Source organism: Epinephelus moara, chromosome 22 (genome assembly GCF_006386435.1).
Source record: "Epinephelus moara isolate mb chromosome 22, YSFRI_EMoa_1.0, whole genome shotgun sequence".
NCBI lineage: Eukaryota > Metazoa > Chordata > Actinopteri > Perciformes > Serranidae > Epinephelus > Epinephelus moara.
The window spans coordinates 4,063,391-4,081,731 of NC_065527.1; the positions used below are offsets into that span (position 1 = coordinate 4,063,391).

An 18,341-nucleotide genomic window follows, 5' to 3' on the forward strand; every position below is an offset into this window, starting at 1 on the left:
CTCTAAAACTTCACCTGAGCCTCCCTCGGCATATGGGTGAGTAGATAATGGCTGAATTTTCATTTTTGGGTGCACTATCCCTTTAATAAGATCATGAAGGGGGAACTGAAGCCGTTAACAGCTTCCCTGTCGAAACGGGCTGTCTGACAGAAAGGTAAATAATATAGCGTACACTTTAACGGGGGTTCCCGCACATTTTCAAGGACAAAGATTCCACACTTTTCCATGACTTTTAAAAGACCCACAATGAGGATTTTTTTCTCTTGCCCTACTTGCCGGGCGTTTTTCAAACATCAGATTCAAACTCTATTAAAAAATAATTTCAGCTTGCTTGTACACAGGATGGGAGAAAACGACAAAACTAACGTGATGTTAAACAAAACGTAACACATCAACACATACATTTCCATTATGTTAGATTACGTGTACCGATCCACAGAAGATTATCGTAACAATTTCTTTACACACAACAAAATTCCATAACATTTCCAAAACTTTCAATGATTTTTACTAATTCAATGACTTTTCCAGGCCTGGAGAACATGACTGTGAAACTTGCGATGACTTTCCAGATTTTCTATGACCATTGGAACCCTGTTTAACTGACTGACTGACTTTTTAGCTCGGACTTTTACAAGTAGCTGGAATAAATTTCGTTGCTGCCCTCGTCCACAGCAGTACGTTGCTCAGCTTCCCTGTCTGTACTCCAGCCTGCCTCTCAAAACTGGGGGGGTTGACCGACATCTACCGTATGTAACTACGGATAAGAACCTCATATATTCCCACTTCCAAAAATCCGACCTATCCCTTTAAGCTTGCCGTCGGTAAAGAGGAAAACATTTGCCGTAAGTTGCTGTGCTGAAGCATGCAGAAAGCAGGAGTATGACTCTTGGAAACAGAAATAGGTGCGGCGGACCAACCTGAGGTTTGTACGGTCTCACTTCAGCAGACTGTCAGTCTCCGGGCACTCAGTGACCGATAGCTGTGCCTGAAGGAAGGACAAAGCCCAAATCAATACCCTGTCTAAAAACACTGGGAGAAACTTGAGACAGATCATGCAATGTCTACAGGAGAAGATATGCTCATGCAACTCAAGCTTTCTTTTTTTGGATAACTTTGTACAGGCAGAACATTTTAAATATTACAGTAAGCAACCTTTACACAGCAAATAAAAAAAGTAACAGCAGCTCAACTGTACAGAAGATATTGACACAGATTTGGCTTTGTTCATTTTAGCAAGAGTTGCATTAACACTATTCTAATAGATTTTGTTAGTACACAGAACAGTTATTTTGGTACATAAAATCCACTACTGTATGATATTGGAAGTTACGTTTGTCTTACTTTTGAGGTGATTCTTTTTTGTTGCCATGACTGTAATGATATTTTAAGAAACTGTACGCATTTACCAGCAAGTTTATGTCAATGGATAAACACACTACGAAATTAAACATTTAGGGTTAGGTTACCTTTACAGTGGAGTTCTCTAGGTTATAACCATCCTCTCCATTGCACTGCCATTACTCTGTACTAAAGTAGCCATCGCGCCAGCGTCATTCATGACAATGAAGCCTAGACCTGAATGGTGGTTTGAATTCAGTTAATTTTCAGATGCTATGAAAGCAATTCTCATTAACGATTACGACCACAGGTAAGAGGATTGAAAAAGTCTTATACATACCCAGGCATTCAATGCTTTAGAACTCTATACACATTAGGAAGCTATCCAGGTTATTTTAGAGGTCTTACCTCTGGGTCCTTTTTAAAAAGTATAGAAAGAGAGAGAAAGAATAAGTTGTGCTCTTTTGATAATCAATCAAGACATCATTTAGTAGGGTTAAAGTCTTCAGACGTCAATACATTCATTTAGATTTAAAATGCGCTTTTGAATGAGAAACAAAGGAAAACACCTACATCTGACTGCTGAAGGTTGTTTAAAAAAGGCCATTTCAGAATTTTACTAGGACAGGAAACAAATAAAGCAAGTTAAGTTTCATAAAAAACAAACTAAGCTTTATTGACAAACTGCTGCAAAACATCTTTTGGACAGATTTAGTAACCTATTTAGGCAAGCTTACACATGTAGCATAATGCATTTTATGGAGAGGGTACAGATACTAGTGGCAGAATAAGTACAGTTAGGATGTTTTAAAATATGTACAAGAGTTCGGATTGAGCTGCAGGATCCCTTCTCTGTAGAAAGAGAAGACCCATGTGGAGATTTTTGTCCCAATCCTTCTTTGTGTACTTTGTGCATGCAGTTTATAGAGAATCAGATCACAAAATGAAGACCTGAACTGTCGTTAGCATAACACGAGGCCGTCTCTCGGCCGTGTGCTCATTAAACAAACATTTTGTCTTCAGAGTCTTAAAATTAATTTTTAACATGTATAACAAATTGAGGATATGAGGACAGTCCATCTCAACAGTGTCTATTAGGGCTATATTTCAAAACTCTAAGTACAATGACAAATATTGCTGCCTAAGTCTAAATGGACAACGTTTTAGAACTATTTAAAAACAAACCATCATCAAGAATGAATTGTACTGATTCCATTAACATTGATTCTTTAACCTTCACTTAATTTAAGATTGTTTTTTTGTTTCTATATTACATAATTGAAAGTTTAAAAGGTCTTTTATTTGGCTATATTAACAGAATTTTGAAATGTAGCCTAAATGGGAATCTGCAACTGACCCTCGACAGATTCTTTGTATTTAAAAACAATTAAAATAGATTCCTTAGACAAGTGGGTAATGAGCCACTAATTCCACTAGAAATGACTACTCCCAAACAGTAAAAAAAATTAAAGATCAACAATGCAAAAAAAGCCAGAGGGGGGTAAAAAGGGTCAGAGAAAAAAATACAGCAAAATAAATTAAAATTCAAATGAAAAAGAACAAAAGAAGGACGCCAACTTCTCATCGCTAACCCGTCTAATTGGGGGTTGGTGGCTGGTTGGTTAGGTGGTTGGTTGGTTGGTTGGTTGGTTGGTTGGTGCGACAGAGTAGGGGGTCAGGGGAGGGGGTTTGCGGTCAAATCTCAAAAACCAGTTCCGATTTTCAGTTCCCAATTTGCTCTCTCTCGTATAAAGTCCAGTGAAGGAAAAGACCAAACCAAAGACAAAACGGACAATTACTTTTGTCGGGCTGCTTAAAGCGAGAGCTGCCGTGGTAGACAGGCGGTAGTCAGGGCGACACGTTAAGGGTGGTGAGTCCGCTTCAGTACTGTCGGTATGGGTGCTCCCGGTAAGGCGTCTTGGCACCTCTGGAGGGGGGAGGGGCCTTCCCTGCGGCTGGTCGCTGGGTCCCGTTCCAGTCATCCTGGCCTGGAGAGAACACACACAAAAAATACTATTAGATATCGATTCAAACCACTTCAACTTTTATTACACAAAACGATTTGGGTCAGTGGACTTTAAAGGGACACTGTGAAGTTTCCTTGTTAATAAAATTTACATTCAGTGGTTCTCACCAAAATATATTGTGTGTATCCTTGTTGAAGAAATGGGTTGGAATAAAGTGAAACCAATGGCAGGACTGTTTATGGCATCACCCAACACAAGTAAAACAGAGACGGTCACTTTTAGTGGTCAAAACCTACAGGGAACCTTTAAAGGGACAGTCCACCCCCTAAAATACATCTTTCCTCTCACCTGTAGAGCTATTTATCAGTCTAGACTATTTTGGTGTGAGTTGCCGAGTGTTGCAGATATCGGCCGTAGAGATGTCCGCCTTTTCTCCAATGTAATGAAACTAGATGGCACTCAGCTTGTGGTGCTCAAAGCAGCAAAAACTCAGCAGCAATGCCTCTTTCCAGAAATCATGACCTGGTCACTCAAGATAATCCACAGACTGAACCACACCCACTAACCGTATCGCCGCGCAGAAGGAAGTATGCATCTACTCATGGACAAGAGGCTCAAGCTTGTTACAGTGCCAGATATAAACACAGGGTTCCCACAAATTGTCATTAACAATTTTAAAACTTTCCATGACTTTTCAAGGACCCATAATAAAAAAAATCCTGCCCCTCTTGCCCTGCGTTTTTCAAAGATTCAGACTCTATTCAAACATAATTTCAGCCAGCTAACGTACATGACGGGAGAGAAAGAACATGGCGAGAAAATGAAGACACATACGTGATAGTAAACAAAATGTTGTCACACATTGACACATATTAGGGCTATGTCATGTGTCAACAGCTCCAGAAAATAAATTTGCTGTTTTGTTACATTACTAGGGCTGCAACGATCGACTATTAAAATAATCAGTGACTATTTTCGTAGTCGACTAATCGGTTTGAATCATTTTTCATAGAAAAGTACTATAAAAGTACCCAAAATACTCTTATTGCAGCTTCTCACGTTCAAATATTGGCAGCTTTACACACTCTCCCATGACGGTGAACTAAAACCCTTTGTGAGTACGAAACAAAACATGAGATGACATCATTTTGGGGTTTGGAAGAGACAGACCGACATTTTTCAACATTTAACACATTTTTTGATGAAATGATTAGTCGACTAATCCAAGAAATAATCGACTGATTAATCGACAATAAAAATAATCATTAGTTGCAGCCATATACATACATGGAAGGTTATCCACAAAAGATTACCCTACACACATATTTCCAAGACTTTTAATGATTTCTTGTAATTCCATGGCTTTTCCGGGCAGGTTTTCCAACCCTGTAAACATTCATAGCGTGCTCCTCGGCTGAGCTGTAATCCTTAAAATCAATTTTACATCCTGCTCCAATAAGATCAGTGTGATGGGCTGTTGATATTTTTAGACCTGAATCTCACAAATTCTGAACACATTATGCAAATCAGTCAACCAATCAATAAATAAAAATGTATTCATTCCACTGCGTAGGGAAATAAGGCATACGACACGACTAGAAAATAAAAATACAAATAAAATACAATTAAAAATAAAGTTTTTTGCTAACTTTTTTGAGCGCACTTTTTAATTCAGCATCTCTTTAACAGTAAAAATGAGGTCATCCTTGTTGACAGTGAATAAAGTTTCTCCTCACCATATGACTCATATGACTCTGTGGTCTCTCCATGTCCGTAGTCGTAGTACTCTGGCTCTCTGATGGTCAAAAACAGGGAGAGAAGAAGAAGAAGAAGAAGGAAAAACATCACTTTTAATCTTTGAAAAACTTCAAGTAGCTGCTGACTGTAATGTCTAGGGGGATGATAATTGGCTTCCATGAATAAGATCAAAGCTTGGCTCTGTAGCATGAAACATCTTAGTCCCGGCTGGTTCTCCTAAATAACACCGCCATCCAAAGCGTGAAACATGAAGTACCATCAGCGCTGAATTTGTGCAGAGTGGCTAAAAAGTGTTTCTGCTGCTCTCAAATTCCTTTGAGTGAAACTAGCAACTAGGCAACGTGTGTGCACTTTGAGAGGAGCAGGTGAAAACCAAAGAGACGTCTGAATCACTCACGCCTGCGGCTGACTGTAATAGCTGTCGTATGACTCGTAGGCCGTGTCTGTGTAGCTCTCATCGTAGCCCTGGAGAGGGGAGGAAACAGAGACACAGAGTGAGACATCGGGAGAGGCTTGTTCATGAATCATGAATGTCAAGATGTCCCCAAAGTACTACACTTGTACTAAAGCAGACACGCTCCCCTTATGTCTCGAGCATCCGAAATCACTTGTTTCTGTGTTGACGGACGAGCAGCTCAAAGCTAACAGAGCGCCAAGAACAATCTGATTCAGAGGAGACACGAGTGGTGAGGTCAGATTCAGCCACGTCAAATCTGACGCAGTCACGTTCCACAGATAAACTCATCTTTTGGCTGTTGCACTACTTACTCCTCACAGTTCTCACCTTCTCCTGATTAAACTTGTTTGAATGATAAAAACATGAATAACTGTGCTGAGGACGTCCACATACAAACTAAATGAATAAACTAAACCGACCCTCCTCTGCGTCTTGTACTTACATATTCCTCGTAGCTCTCAGCAGCTGCAGCAGGGGTGTGCTGGTGGGGGGGTGGATGCGCCATCCTCTGGGGGGGTCCGGCGGCTGGGGGCCTGGCGCGCGGTGCTGAGGCTCCCCTGGCGGGTGCTGCTGGGGGTCCTCCTCGGCCTGCTGGGACGCCTCTCACGGCACCACCTCTGGCTGGGCCGCCTCGAGCCACACCTCCCCTGGCAGGAGCACCGCGAGGAGGCATTCCCCTCCCCCTGGAGAAGAGAACGCTGAGTTTATACGGTGTTCCACTTGAAGGAAAAGTTCTACATTTTAGGAACTTGTTCGCTGCTTATTCACTTTGTTGCCAAGAGTTAGACGAGAAGATCGATATCACTCTTATGCCTCTGTATGAAGCTAAACTAGCTTAGCTTAGCATAAAGAAATAAATTGAAAACAATTTCACCCGATCTGTCCGAGGGCAACAAAATCTGTTACATCTCCTGTGTTTCAATAACATGTTTATTAGGGCTGGAGTTATTTGTATACTTGTGTGCCAATTCAATACGTATTTTGAATATTTAAGTGCTATGATATTATGATTTTTTGTTCACAATTTTAACACTAGACCCTGGGGAAAAGTTGAATCATACACTTCTAGAGACTGTACATCACGAGACATATCCCCAGAAACAATGCACATCACAAGTCCGTCTTTCTGTCTGATATTTCAGCAGGAACATATACTGCATAGAAAAGTGTAAAATAAGCTAATTACTGTTTCTATGGTCTTATTATTAACTATTTCATTCCATTAAGCACTTTGTAACCTTGCTCTGTGAGAAGTGCCTCATAAAAAAACTAGGGATGCACCGAAATGAAAATTTTTGGCCGAAGCCGAATAAAATTAAATGCTTGGCCAAATACCAAATATCGTTGTTTAGTTTTTCATTAGTTTTTGCAGATGAACCCCCTCCAGATTAGTGTTGTCACGGTACCAAAATTGGGACCCACTGTACGATACCAATGAAAATATCACGGTTCTGAGTAGTATCAGGATACCACAGCGAAAATGAGGCAGATGTGCCTTTTGTCATTTATAAAAAGATAAATCACTTTTCTATAATACATCACTAATATTTCAATGGAATAAATTACTTATTGACTTATTCATACTTCAAAAACAGCATCAATAAGTGATGAACATAGGGGGGATCAAAATAAAATAAATAAATAAAATAAAAATCAACCAGCCTGTGTGCCGCCACGGCTCGGCTGTCCAGGTACTTTTGGGCAGTCATGACGCCAAGAAGAGGATGTTATTGGAGCCGGACTTCTTCATCGCCGCTAAGCCTTATCTTGCGCCGCAGAGCACTCTGGCCGCCTTATTTGACAGGAATACATTCCTGTCCGTGTCTGTGACCCCTGTTCAACCCACAACCGGCAGGATTCGCCTTTCGTTTCTGCTGCTGGTTGAAATCTGTACTCACACAGCGTGTTCCTGAATGATTTCTTTTGCTCGCACAAAACTATTTTTAGTCGCAAATGCGAGTGTGGTGAGAGACGGAGTAAAATATCCCCACACCCGACATTTTACTCCGTCCGTCACCGCACGCTGTTTGATTGCGTTATCAAAACACAGCGCTATTAATCGGCCTTGCTTTTCACTTATTCCACCAAATACTGAATGTGTGTTTTTTTGCAATTATTCGGCCGAATATATTCAGTTACCGAATATTCGGTGCATCCCTAAAAAAAACTTCACTTACTTACTAAAATGTAAACTACATGTACAACAAATTGAATAAAACATGTTTTTGGAAGTAAATTTAAAGTGGTACATTTAGCCGTCCCTGCTCATAGAACACACAGTGGTTTCCATACATTGAATTATCTGTGGTGCCTGCAACAATATCAACACGCACCGCCACTGATTTGTTTTTAAATTTTTGTTTTTTATTTTTGATTATTAGTATTTAAAATGAGTATAATCTTGTTCGGTTGTAGAGGTGCACTCAGTGCATTGATTTGCTCCCCCCTTTCTGTTTATCAGACCACAAATTAGAGAAAAGAATTAACTAGCTTGCCACCCCGCAGTCCCACTGACTCTCCCTAATGCCAGGAGACTATTTGCCTGGAGGAGACTACTGAAGACGGACTCAGTAGCAGCTGCAGCAACTTGAATTTAGCCGACGCAAACCCTAGTGCTGGGGTCCATAGCGGGCTGGGTCTAACGTGTGTACTGGCAGCAACAGAAAGTTTGCGCCGGGCTAGCTAAATCTGAGTTGCTATTCAAGCAGCTGAAAGTCTGTCGTTGGACCGTCTGCTGTTTGCGTGCTTTCTCGGTTTGAGGAAGCGCTTCTTCCTCCTTCCGCATTTGAATTAAATAGATTTATGGATTTAAAAAATCAATTTAAAAAAAAAAGATAGAAAAAAATAAGTGAATCTATTTTTCCTCCACCTCTAATGTTTCTTAGAGAGCTGTCAAGTTGCTGGCAGGTGGAATTTGTAACGGAGTTGAACTGGCTGTTCCCCTGTTTTCAGTCTTTGTGATAAGCTAAGCTAACGGCCTACTAGCTCCAGCTATGATACACCATACAGATCTGCGAGTGGTGTTGAGCCTCTTATCTAACTTGCAGCAAAACAGCAAGTAGGCTTTTTTGCCAAAATATCAAGCTTTTTTCAACAATTTTTTATTTTAAAACATTTGTACCACATGATCCTTCACATTTGTACACAAGAAACAAAACGTGAAGGAACAATTTAGGGACCTTTGGGATGTTCTGTGGCCAGAGATTGATTTAGATTCCTTGATATTTCTTTAACTCACAGTTAAAGCTGTTTCTCCTAACGGTAAGTACCATGTTCTCAGCGAATCAGAAGTATCTTAAGTCAAAGATGCTTCTACAAAATGTTCCTCAGCATAAATACACAGAAAACTGCACAATTACACAATAAGGAGTAAATATAATTCTGCCTCCAGCCTTGCTCAGCATTTTCATTCATACATACATACATACATACATATATATATATGGTAGTGGATGAACAACAGTGTCTTTGTATTTCTTCAGTGACCTAGCAGCTGTTATATGAGAAACTCAGTGTGTGTGTGTGTGTGTGTGTGTGTGTGTGTGTGTGCGTGCATTTCCACACACCTGTGTGCTCCACCAGGAGGGACTCCGCGGCCCCTGACCGGAGGGCCCCCTCGGACTCTGGCTCCATGCTCCTGGCCTCCGTTCAGGTAGCTCATCTCCATGAACTGCTCTTGGCAGATATCATCCATCATATCCTACACACACACACACACACACACACACACACACAGACAGAGGAAGAAAATAAAAAGAGGAGAGAGGGGGTGAGAAACAGGAGCACATGACATGGCAAAGTGAAGGTGCACAGATGAAAAGCACAGAAAGAGAGAAGAAGGAAGAAATGGAGGCGGCTTGGAAGAACGAACGATGAATAGAGTGAAACACAATTACAGCGCTGCTTGCAACACGGCATCCCCCTAATGGCTAACAGAGCGAGTGGAAGAAAAAGTCTCGGTGACTCAGTGTTAAAGAGAAGGGGGTAGGGGGGGTCGTGGATGTGGGAGGTTGGAAAGCATCCATCCACACTCGCTGCCTTCCTGTGCCTCTCAGTCATGCACAAAATGTAAATCACTTCTCCCTGCACTTCTTGACAAGTCTGGTGTGACTGCATCAACGGTTACCTTATTCCAGCCCCGGAAAAAAACAATAAGTTGGGCTGGATTAGTGAGGCTGCCTGTCTGAGCAGCACAAATCCCGCAACACGATCCACCGCCTTTCTTTGGGGAGCAATCTCGAGGGCTGCACCGTGACCCAATCAATTCTTGCTCATAAATCAGTCCCTGGAATGGTGACCGAGCTCTAATGATGGTGAAAAAGAAGGTGGGTGCTACAATATGCAGCGCAGACGGCAGCTTTCAATTTATCTGCAGCAAAAAAGCAAACACAAGCCACTTGACTGATTACAAATTCATCTCAGGCGGGGAGCCGTGTGACTGCAGCTGCATTTAACAAGCCGCTGTGGTGACATGTCTTTACCCGTCAAGGTGTTTAGATTAATTAAGCTTCTTTAGACTTTGCATACTATAGAAAATATAAAGAAGAAGAGTGTCAGTGTCGAGAACTAAAAGGATCCGCGAGCTCTTCAAAGGGATCAAGGCTACGCTTTTTGCATTTACATTAAAAGACATATACGGATATTAAAAATATGAGGAAGAACAAAAGAGTCGAAGCCTTCTGGAATACCTGAGGAGGAGTACAGGTAATACATAAAACATTTCACCAACAAATCACATCCACCCATTTTCTGAGTCATTTATTAAATATAGCACGGCTCCAAATGAAGGCCGTCAAGCCTGACAGATTAGGGCCTTAAATTGTAGCGACAGGTTCTGCAGGGAACGGCTTTTTACATAACGCTGCAATACCAACATCACGACTGGTTCATCAGCCCATTCATCTCGCCTTTGATCCGAATGATTCTTTCTTCTATAGCACCCCGCACACTAATTAAAAAATGTGGGCATCTACTGGCCTGCTCTGGCACGAGCCATTGTTAGAGCGCTGTGGGTTTCAGCCGGGCTCGGCAGCAGACTGGGTTGGCCCGCGCTCAAGAATCTCTCAGCACAAAACTAATAAAGTAAGCGTGGGCCGCGCGGGGTGAATTCTGCCACATATCTGTCTGGGAGCTCCACATCTCCAAGCTGATTCTCTTCGCTCCCTAATGAATGGGACTCAGGTAGAGACACAGTGATGGACAGACATGGAGGAGAGTGAGATGAAGGGGTGACCTGCCGACACAGTCCAAACGACCTGATTCGTCCCATTAAGCTGCTTTACGTTACGTTGCTTTCTTTAGTTACACGCTGCGACTTGCTCCACCTCTCTGAGAGGCACGCCGTCAGTCAATTACCAAGGAACACTTTCAGCGGGGTTTCTCAACCTTTTTCAATCTTTTCCCCAATTTCAGCTGCTCAGTTGTGACGATCTGGTGTTTTTCTTTGTCCTTTGTGAAAGTGATTCAATCGTTTTCAAGGTTTAGGCTGCTGATGAGACAAACTATCTGAACACATCAGCTTTGGGATTAAAGCTACAGCTGGTAACGTTTATGAAAATAACTTTATCACTTTATTCTGAAAGAACATGAGACAGCGTGGAAAAAATCATGTCCCTGCTCCTCTTTCTATCTGCTAGAATCCACTGCGGCAAATTAACAACAACCAATCAGAGCCAAGGAGCCACTAACCCACTGTCAGTCACTGCTCGTTAACCGCGTTCAAACTGCTGATCAAATCTGTATAAATCTGTGTAAAATGACAAAGTGACACAGCTGCCATGTTGGAAACAACTGCCCGGAGTGCTAAGCACCGCCCACCAGCCGGACCAACTCTCTCATTTTACAGTTCAACAGTCACTAAAATCTGTTTCTGAAACATGTGAGGTGAGAAATATGCGACTCAGTGACAGAATCTTGATTCATACTTGATGAGCGCTGCCTCGTTTGACAGTTTGACCGCAGTTCCCGATCAGCGACTGACATGACTGACAGCTGCATTAGAGACTCTTCCGCTCTGATTGGTTGTTTTCGTTCATGTGCGGTGAGGCCATAGAGGCGCTGCAAGATAATAGAGTAGGCAGAGGAATATAGTTTTTTTTTTCTTACAGATTATCTGTCTCACATAGTGCTGTGTGAATACAGTGACAGTTATTAACTATGGCTTTAAGGCCACTGTAAGAGGCATTTTTCGCAATAATCAAATTAATATTTTATAAACCAAACAATTAATAGAGAAAATATTGGGCTAATGAGAGTTCAATTTTTAGGATTAAGCTGAGAACTCGTCAGAAAATTTGCCGACAGAAAATAAAACAAATCTAATTTAACCATTTTCTCCAATTAGAAATTCAAAATTTTCCTTCTACAGTTTTACAAATGAAAGATCTGTCAATATTGTTGACATTTTTAAGTGTAAATGATTAATGGAATACATAATCAGCTGTTTATTAATGACAAAAAATTACTCTTAGATAGGGCTGGGCAATATATCAATATTATAACGATATCGTGATTTGAGACTAGATGTTATCAAAGGCTGCACCATATGCCAAAAAAAAATTAAAATCTTGTCGTGATTATTCTGACAGTTAAAGTGTTTGTGATATACGTTGCAATTTCAGTGGGAACAGTAATTTTTGCATTTAATTTTCACTGACAATATTATACAAATGACAATGACGTGATTTTCGCTGAGGCCGTTACCAGACGAGCACGTTCCCTTACATCTGGAATTAATTTGTCGGCTGGTGCATCTCTGTAACACCACAATACTTTATTAATAATGGTATGTTGTGACACATTTCACCTTAATCAAAAAATGCAGCTGCTGCAATTTGGATATTTTGCCGGGTCATATTGCAGTTTTGTTAATATTTTGATGAATTGTCGAGCTGTAATATCGTCTTAGATTTTTGATATCGTGATACTCTGTTGTGTTTTTCTGGTTTTAAAGGCTGTATTACAGTAAAGTGATGTGATTTTCTAAACTTAACAGACTGTTTTGGTTGTTCTATCATTTGCCTTTACCCACTCAGTCCTTATATCCACATTACTGATGATTATTTATCAAAAATCTCATTGTGTAAATATTTTGTGGAAGCACTAATACTCAACCCCAGAATAGCTGCAATATTGATATCAAGGTTTTTGGTCAAAAATATTGCAGCTATTCTCGATTTTCTCCTCTGTTAAATGCAGCACTCAGAAGCACATCAATGCAGCAAAGTCAGACTCACAGGAAACAGGAACTTCTTGACTTCCTCCATGGCGTGTGCCATGCGCAAGTAGGCCTCCGGCACGGGGGCAAACACCTCGATGAATACGTGCAGCTCCATGGACAAGTGGGCGTACTTGGGCTCTCCGCCTTTCCTCAGCCCCTCCTCCTGAGACAAGGGCAACATCACACACGGTCAGGGAGTCAACGAGAGCATGTGGCGAACTTGAAGATGAAATGAATTATGCAGGAAGTAATCGCATTTCACCCGCCTCAGAGGGCAGCGAGCATAGGTGTGGTATTCCCTTCCTTTATATAGCTTAATAATTACATCAGAGTGGTGGATAATAGGTTTAGCGGGATATCCTGAAGATTCCTGGAACAGATGTGCAGAGCGTGGATGCCCTTGGCTTTACGTTTACGTTCACCTGAGCTATCCTGCCAGTTGACGCCATCTGGGCTCGCTGCCTGACATCCCTCTCAAGTACAGGCCAGATGTGTTATGGCTTCAGGTACCCTTCTCACAGGTGTGTAACACCAGATGTGTGTATGTGTCTGTGTGTGAGAGAGAGAGTGTATTACCTTGGATTTGTCTCTCATGGATCCTTTGCCCAGCACAGAGATCTTGGCTCCGGTCTCTTCCTGCAGACGCTTGATTGTATTGCCCTGAGGTCCCAAAATCTTCCCCACGAAATTGAACTAATAGCAAAACAAAGCAGGAGAAAATTAGCCTGACAATCAAAGCAGAGGTGAGTTTAATACCAAGAGAGTGAAGGAGCAATCACTGTCAGGGGTCCTGTTGCACACACTGCAGCCTTAAGTAGTAGATTTAGCAGAGAGGGTCGATACGAGCCCCTGAGGGCTGGAACACCGTCAGTTACTATTCACCACAATCATCCGAGCACTGAGCCAGAACCAAGTCGTGATCAAAACCTGCTATCTTTACCTCCTCACTCTTGGAGCAGAGTGATTACCATGTGTATATGATGTGTCCTACAATTAGCTGTCATTGCTAAACACATTTAGCAAAGTGTTGCCCCCAAGGAAGCAATTCCTCCTGGAGCTGTAAAAGTAGCTTTTGTAATCTGAAACCACTCATTAGCTTTGTCATCCCTGACACTGCCTGACTGATGTACCGACTAAAACTAAATCTGGCAAACTAAGACAGGCTTCTAAAGATCAGAAGGCTGCCTTACCCGGCAGACCAGACTCCTACATCATATTGATCTGATGCTCCAGATGGGGCCGCGTCTATACATCTTATTCTTGTTAAAATCTTAAAGAAGCGGCGTCTCCCAACTTTCGTCAACATCAGAAGGCAAGCCGAATCCTTAAAGTTACACAACAGGCTTTAGACAGCTGCCATATAAACTTTAGGTGACTCCAACTGATGCAAATAAATTCAACAACATGCAAATGAAGAATTATGCAACTGGCAATGTGCTCTGTGAGTTTTACAGGACAGTTTATGCCCTCACATGCCTTCTCCAACGTCATAAACCACCTGAAAATCAATGTAGCCAAATGTGTGAGCCAGATATAGATTGAACTGCTATGGATGAATACACCTGAGGTTATATGATAAAGCCAAGTAAGACTTCACTCCACAGACTGAATCTCCTCTGCAATACAGAGCCATCCTACCCAGAGTTACATTAACATTTTGATCTTTTTTTTATGATATTTTAAAACACGCCGGTATCGGCTGTAATTATACTCGAGGGCGTAAAGATCAAGGTTGAGAGGAGTAATTTGAGACTCCAAAGTAACCCCATGGCTTTGTGTAATTGAAACCCGGCTGCAGGATAAATTAAATCAAGGGGGGTTCACGGGGGAGAGAAAAAAGAGGACAGAAGAAGAAGGGGAGAGAAAGACAGGGGCTCACCTTCGGGTACTGTTTGACAGGTATGAGCACTCGTTCCTTAAGTTTGATGTTCTTTGTTGTGAAAAGGTCCAGGTATGCTTCTGCCTCCTTTTTAGTCTCGCCTTTCTGGATTCTATCAATTTCTAGAAGGGGAGAGGCAGCTGGGTTCAGGCAAACAGGATTCACAGTACATCTCAGTAATGAGGAGCATTTTTCTGCACTTACATGATTAAGAAAGTATTGACTTAGAGATTTGCAGGTCACACGCTGTCAGTGTCTGAGTTCAAACTTTGCAAAATTCAGTTGAAAATCGTCCTATTTTTAGACACATAAGTTACATTTAGCAGCTGTTCCAACTGCAGCTCGACAGATCCCAGACATCTAAGAAACACTTTCGCTTTTCAGGCTAATTTTAACTGAGACAACTTGACATCTTGTGACTGACATCAGTGTTTACTGAATGCTAAACAGTGGCGCCTCCAGATAAATACAAGATAATGAGGGAGTATATGTGAGAGCAACGTCTTGTGAACGTGTCAACATCTTGAATAGAGCTAAAACAGTTAATCCAATTAACAGACTTTGATGAGCAATTAATTGTTTCAGCCATTTTTCACACCAACAGAGGCTGCATGCATCTTCTCTGATGTGAGATTGTGTTGCTTTATTTAATAGGGAACAGAACAGAGTATTTTGGGGTGTTGCACTGCTGAGCAGACAAAATAAGACACGTGAAGACATCACCTCTGCGAGCTAACCTAAAGACTCAAAAATACTGTCAGACTCATCAGTGATCCTGAATCTTCCACACCACAGTACAGAATATTCAGTTTTCACAGCTACGTTCTTTTTTAAGCCATCAACTCTTCCCTCTGTCGCCTCGTCCATGTGGCACAGCACCTAAAGTCTCCAGCACCCATAACACCATCACAGCTCTTCATCTCAAACCACCTCCTCACTCCTGGCCATGACAGCTCCGGAGCCTGCGATGTGCAAACATGTCAGCTGCACCGCAGTCCACCAGCTGCAGATGGAGGCAGCCTCAGTGGATGTCAAACCTTTGTCTTTTTGCATCACTTTCATTTTCAGACACTAGATTATACACGTCCTGTTAGACAAAGAGACCAGCTTAACCTGCACACCAGGCACCTGAGACACTTGCATATAAGAAGCAGCTTGCAGGAGAACAATCTCTGGGAGAGCACATGGGCAATGAAACAAAATAATCTCTCAACTAGCAGATCTATTGCACCCAGCAGCTATCCCATAATATCCTAATGATGTTTGTGTATTTTCATTTTCTGTAGCAGCTCCTATGAAGATTTGTGCTGCTCAGTAGTGACTTTATTGCTGTCTTATGGCACCTCCGGGTACATGATCTTACAGCATCACTGTATTATAACAGGTCATATTCTGTGATGGTGCTGCCCTCCAAAAATGTATACAGAAAATATTAATATAGAAGAAGACATGTTCTCAGAGCAGGGTGACGACCACAGGGAAATAACTGATACCACAGGCAGTCTTTTCTTTGGTCCCCTCTCCTGCACAGCTACAGGACAGCAGCCCGGAGACAGCGGCACTTGAAGGTCTCTGTCTCCGCCAAGAGGCCGCCGCGTCTCGGCTGTAAAGTGGCGAGGTGACCCGAGTCACGGAGAGTGGCGCACATCTCTGAGATGCTGCGCAACACACCTGCCACACAATGAGCTCAACAGGGGCCCGTCAGAGACAACACCTCGTCCGGGAAAGAGTCCGAGTTTTTAAGTTGACACTGCGCGCGAGCTCCGACACTTAAAGCAAACATGTTATTGCGTCGCAGCTGCGCGAGAGGAAGCGGAAATTATTGAGATGATTATTTGAAAGTGTGTCTCCCTCTGTGGTGCTGTAAAGGCTCTGGGCTATTTACAGTCTCATTATGTATTATCTAATGACCCCCACATGCCTCACACACACACACACACACACATATTCCTGTCACTGACGTATACAAGCGGTGTTTCTGCCGCGGTTAACGGGGCACTCCGCGTCCCGTCCGCACACACATGGCACCATGCAGGTGCGCGTTTATTTGGGTGCGTTCACGAGCCGAATGGCGCCGCTCTGCAACTCACGAGCACATCCTGAAAGACAAAACGATAAACAGCATATAACTTTACCTGCGTTTAAAAGTTTCATGGCGTGCGTAAACGACGAGTCCAGGCTGTCCTTCTCCGCCAGCAGCTCGGGGAGATATTTTTCGTCGTTCTCCATTTTGAGTTTAGACAGGAGGGGGGAGTCAGTTTCGGTGCAACAAAAAAAAGCGTGAAAAAAGCCCAACAATAATAGAAAAAGAAGTAGTCCAGTTATGTAACTACGGAGTGCCGCGTATCCTCTGTGCGGACGGCGCTTTGCATGTGGCTACCGGGCGTTTCTGCGACGGACGGGTCCGCTGTACTTGGAGTCAGTGATGCTCTCCCCAGCTGGCTGGTTCCCTCTTCTCAGCAGCGCTGACTGGATGGAAATGGGAGAACAAAAGCTGTGAGAGACGGGTAGAATAGTGATCCTACTCAAGCCGGCGGAAGTGAGCTCAGAAGGACGTAGTTCTCCGGACTGACGCCGCCTACTGTGTGCTGTGTTGATGCGCGCCGCCTCCAGGAGCGATAATCCCAATATCAGATTGTCAGTACTGGTATGGGTGTGCCCCTGGACGGTGTGGCACGGGTAGAATAAAAGGTCCAGACTGATAGAAGAGACGCCCCACCAGTGGGATCACTTTGCTCTGAGGGGGACTCATGTGGAAAGGTGTGTGTAGACTGCAGGTGTATCCAGTGGTGTAGTGGTACTTGATGAGGTGGGTTTAACCTCCCATATATTCCAGTGTCTTTTTGGCTTTCTGGAAAACAATGTGGGTATACCCCATATACCCGTGTATACTCCCCGCTGCAGCACTGGGTGTATCAGAGCCAGAGGTGCCTGAGTGGACTGATCAATGATAGGTATCTTTGCTGTGATGTCCATAGAGTTTTCTAGAATTAAAGGGGTTAAGTCAATGGACATCAGGTGAAACATGGATTTCATTTTTTGTCAACTAGATAGATAGATAGATAGATAGATAGATAGATAGATAGAGATGTAACAGGGTCAATTATACAGCAGTAATATGTGTAACAAAATCAAATTTGTAGTATTAAGTATTAGAATTACACAATTTTTTTTTACAGATGACACTCTCAGGCCCACGTAGTCAATATGTGGAACATTTGACACCCAGTTTCTGTACCCCTACCTTCACCTTTGGGGGTACCCCACCTATAAAGTGGTGTCTCCTTCCTTCAAGTTCATTTTATGCTTCAGTAGGGGCTCGAGTTGGTATGGCTGTGTTTGACGGACGATTTTGTTTTTGCCACTTGCTATCAGAGATGTAAGGAATAAACAGAGATCGCCTCCGAAGATATCCAAGGTCTAGGACTCTTATCTTTGCAGACAACACTGGAGTCCACCGGTTACAGATAGATAGATAGATAGATAGATAGATAGATAGACATACTAGTCAATAGAACAGAATAAGTCTGTGAATAGAAACTAAATTACAGACACGGATCATATTCCAAATCTAATATGCAGTGAATTGTTATGTGCTGCAGTGTAATAGATTTTCATATCAAGTGTGCATTAATTGAATTGTGAATAGGATAATGATAGATAATGACATATGTTCAGTGTTTAATTTGTTAATATAATTTCACTTGGTGCCCTGAAGAT

General features: G+C 42.3%; 1 protein-coding gene across 3 annotated transcripts in view; it reads right to left on the reverse strand.

Moving 5' to 3' along the window:
- Nucleotides 1-17,128, reverse strand: part of khdrbs1b (KH domain containing, RNA binding, signal transduction associated 1b) — a 19,910-nt gene extending 2,782 nt beyond the window's left edge. The window contains exons 1-10 of one of the 3 annotated variants that reach the window (XR_007569273.1): nt 16,757-17,128; nt 14,622-14,743; nt 13,319-13,435; nt 12,759-12,905; nt 9,090-9,223; nt 5,966-6,206; nt 5,464-5,531; nt 5,045-5,103; nt 3,141-3,329; nt 921-988 (exon numbers count right to left, since the gene is read on the reverse strand). Coding sequence is in view for 1 of the 3 variants with exons in the window: in XM_050035532.1 (XP_049891489.1) it covers nt 3,223-3,329; nt 5,045-5,103; nt 5,464-5,531; nt 5,966-6,206; nt 9,090-9,223; nt 12,759-12,905; nt 13,319-13,435; nt 14,622-14,743; nt 16,757-16,850 (1,089 nt within the window). In the remaining 2 variants the exon portion in view is untranslated. Of the gene's footprint in view, nt 1-920; nt 989-1,943; nt 1,961-1,991; nt 3,330-5,044; nt 5,104-5,463; nt 5,532-5,965; nt 6,207-9,089; nt 9,224-12,758; nt 12,906-13,318; nt 13,436-14,621; nt 14,744-16,756 lie in introns of those variants that run through there. The other 2 variants (XR_007569274.1, XM_050035532.1) reach the window with 2 other exon arrangements.
- Nucleotides 17,129-18,341: the final 1,213 nt, after the last annotated feature.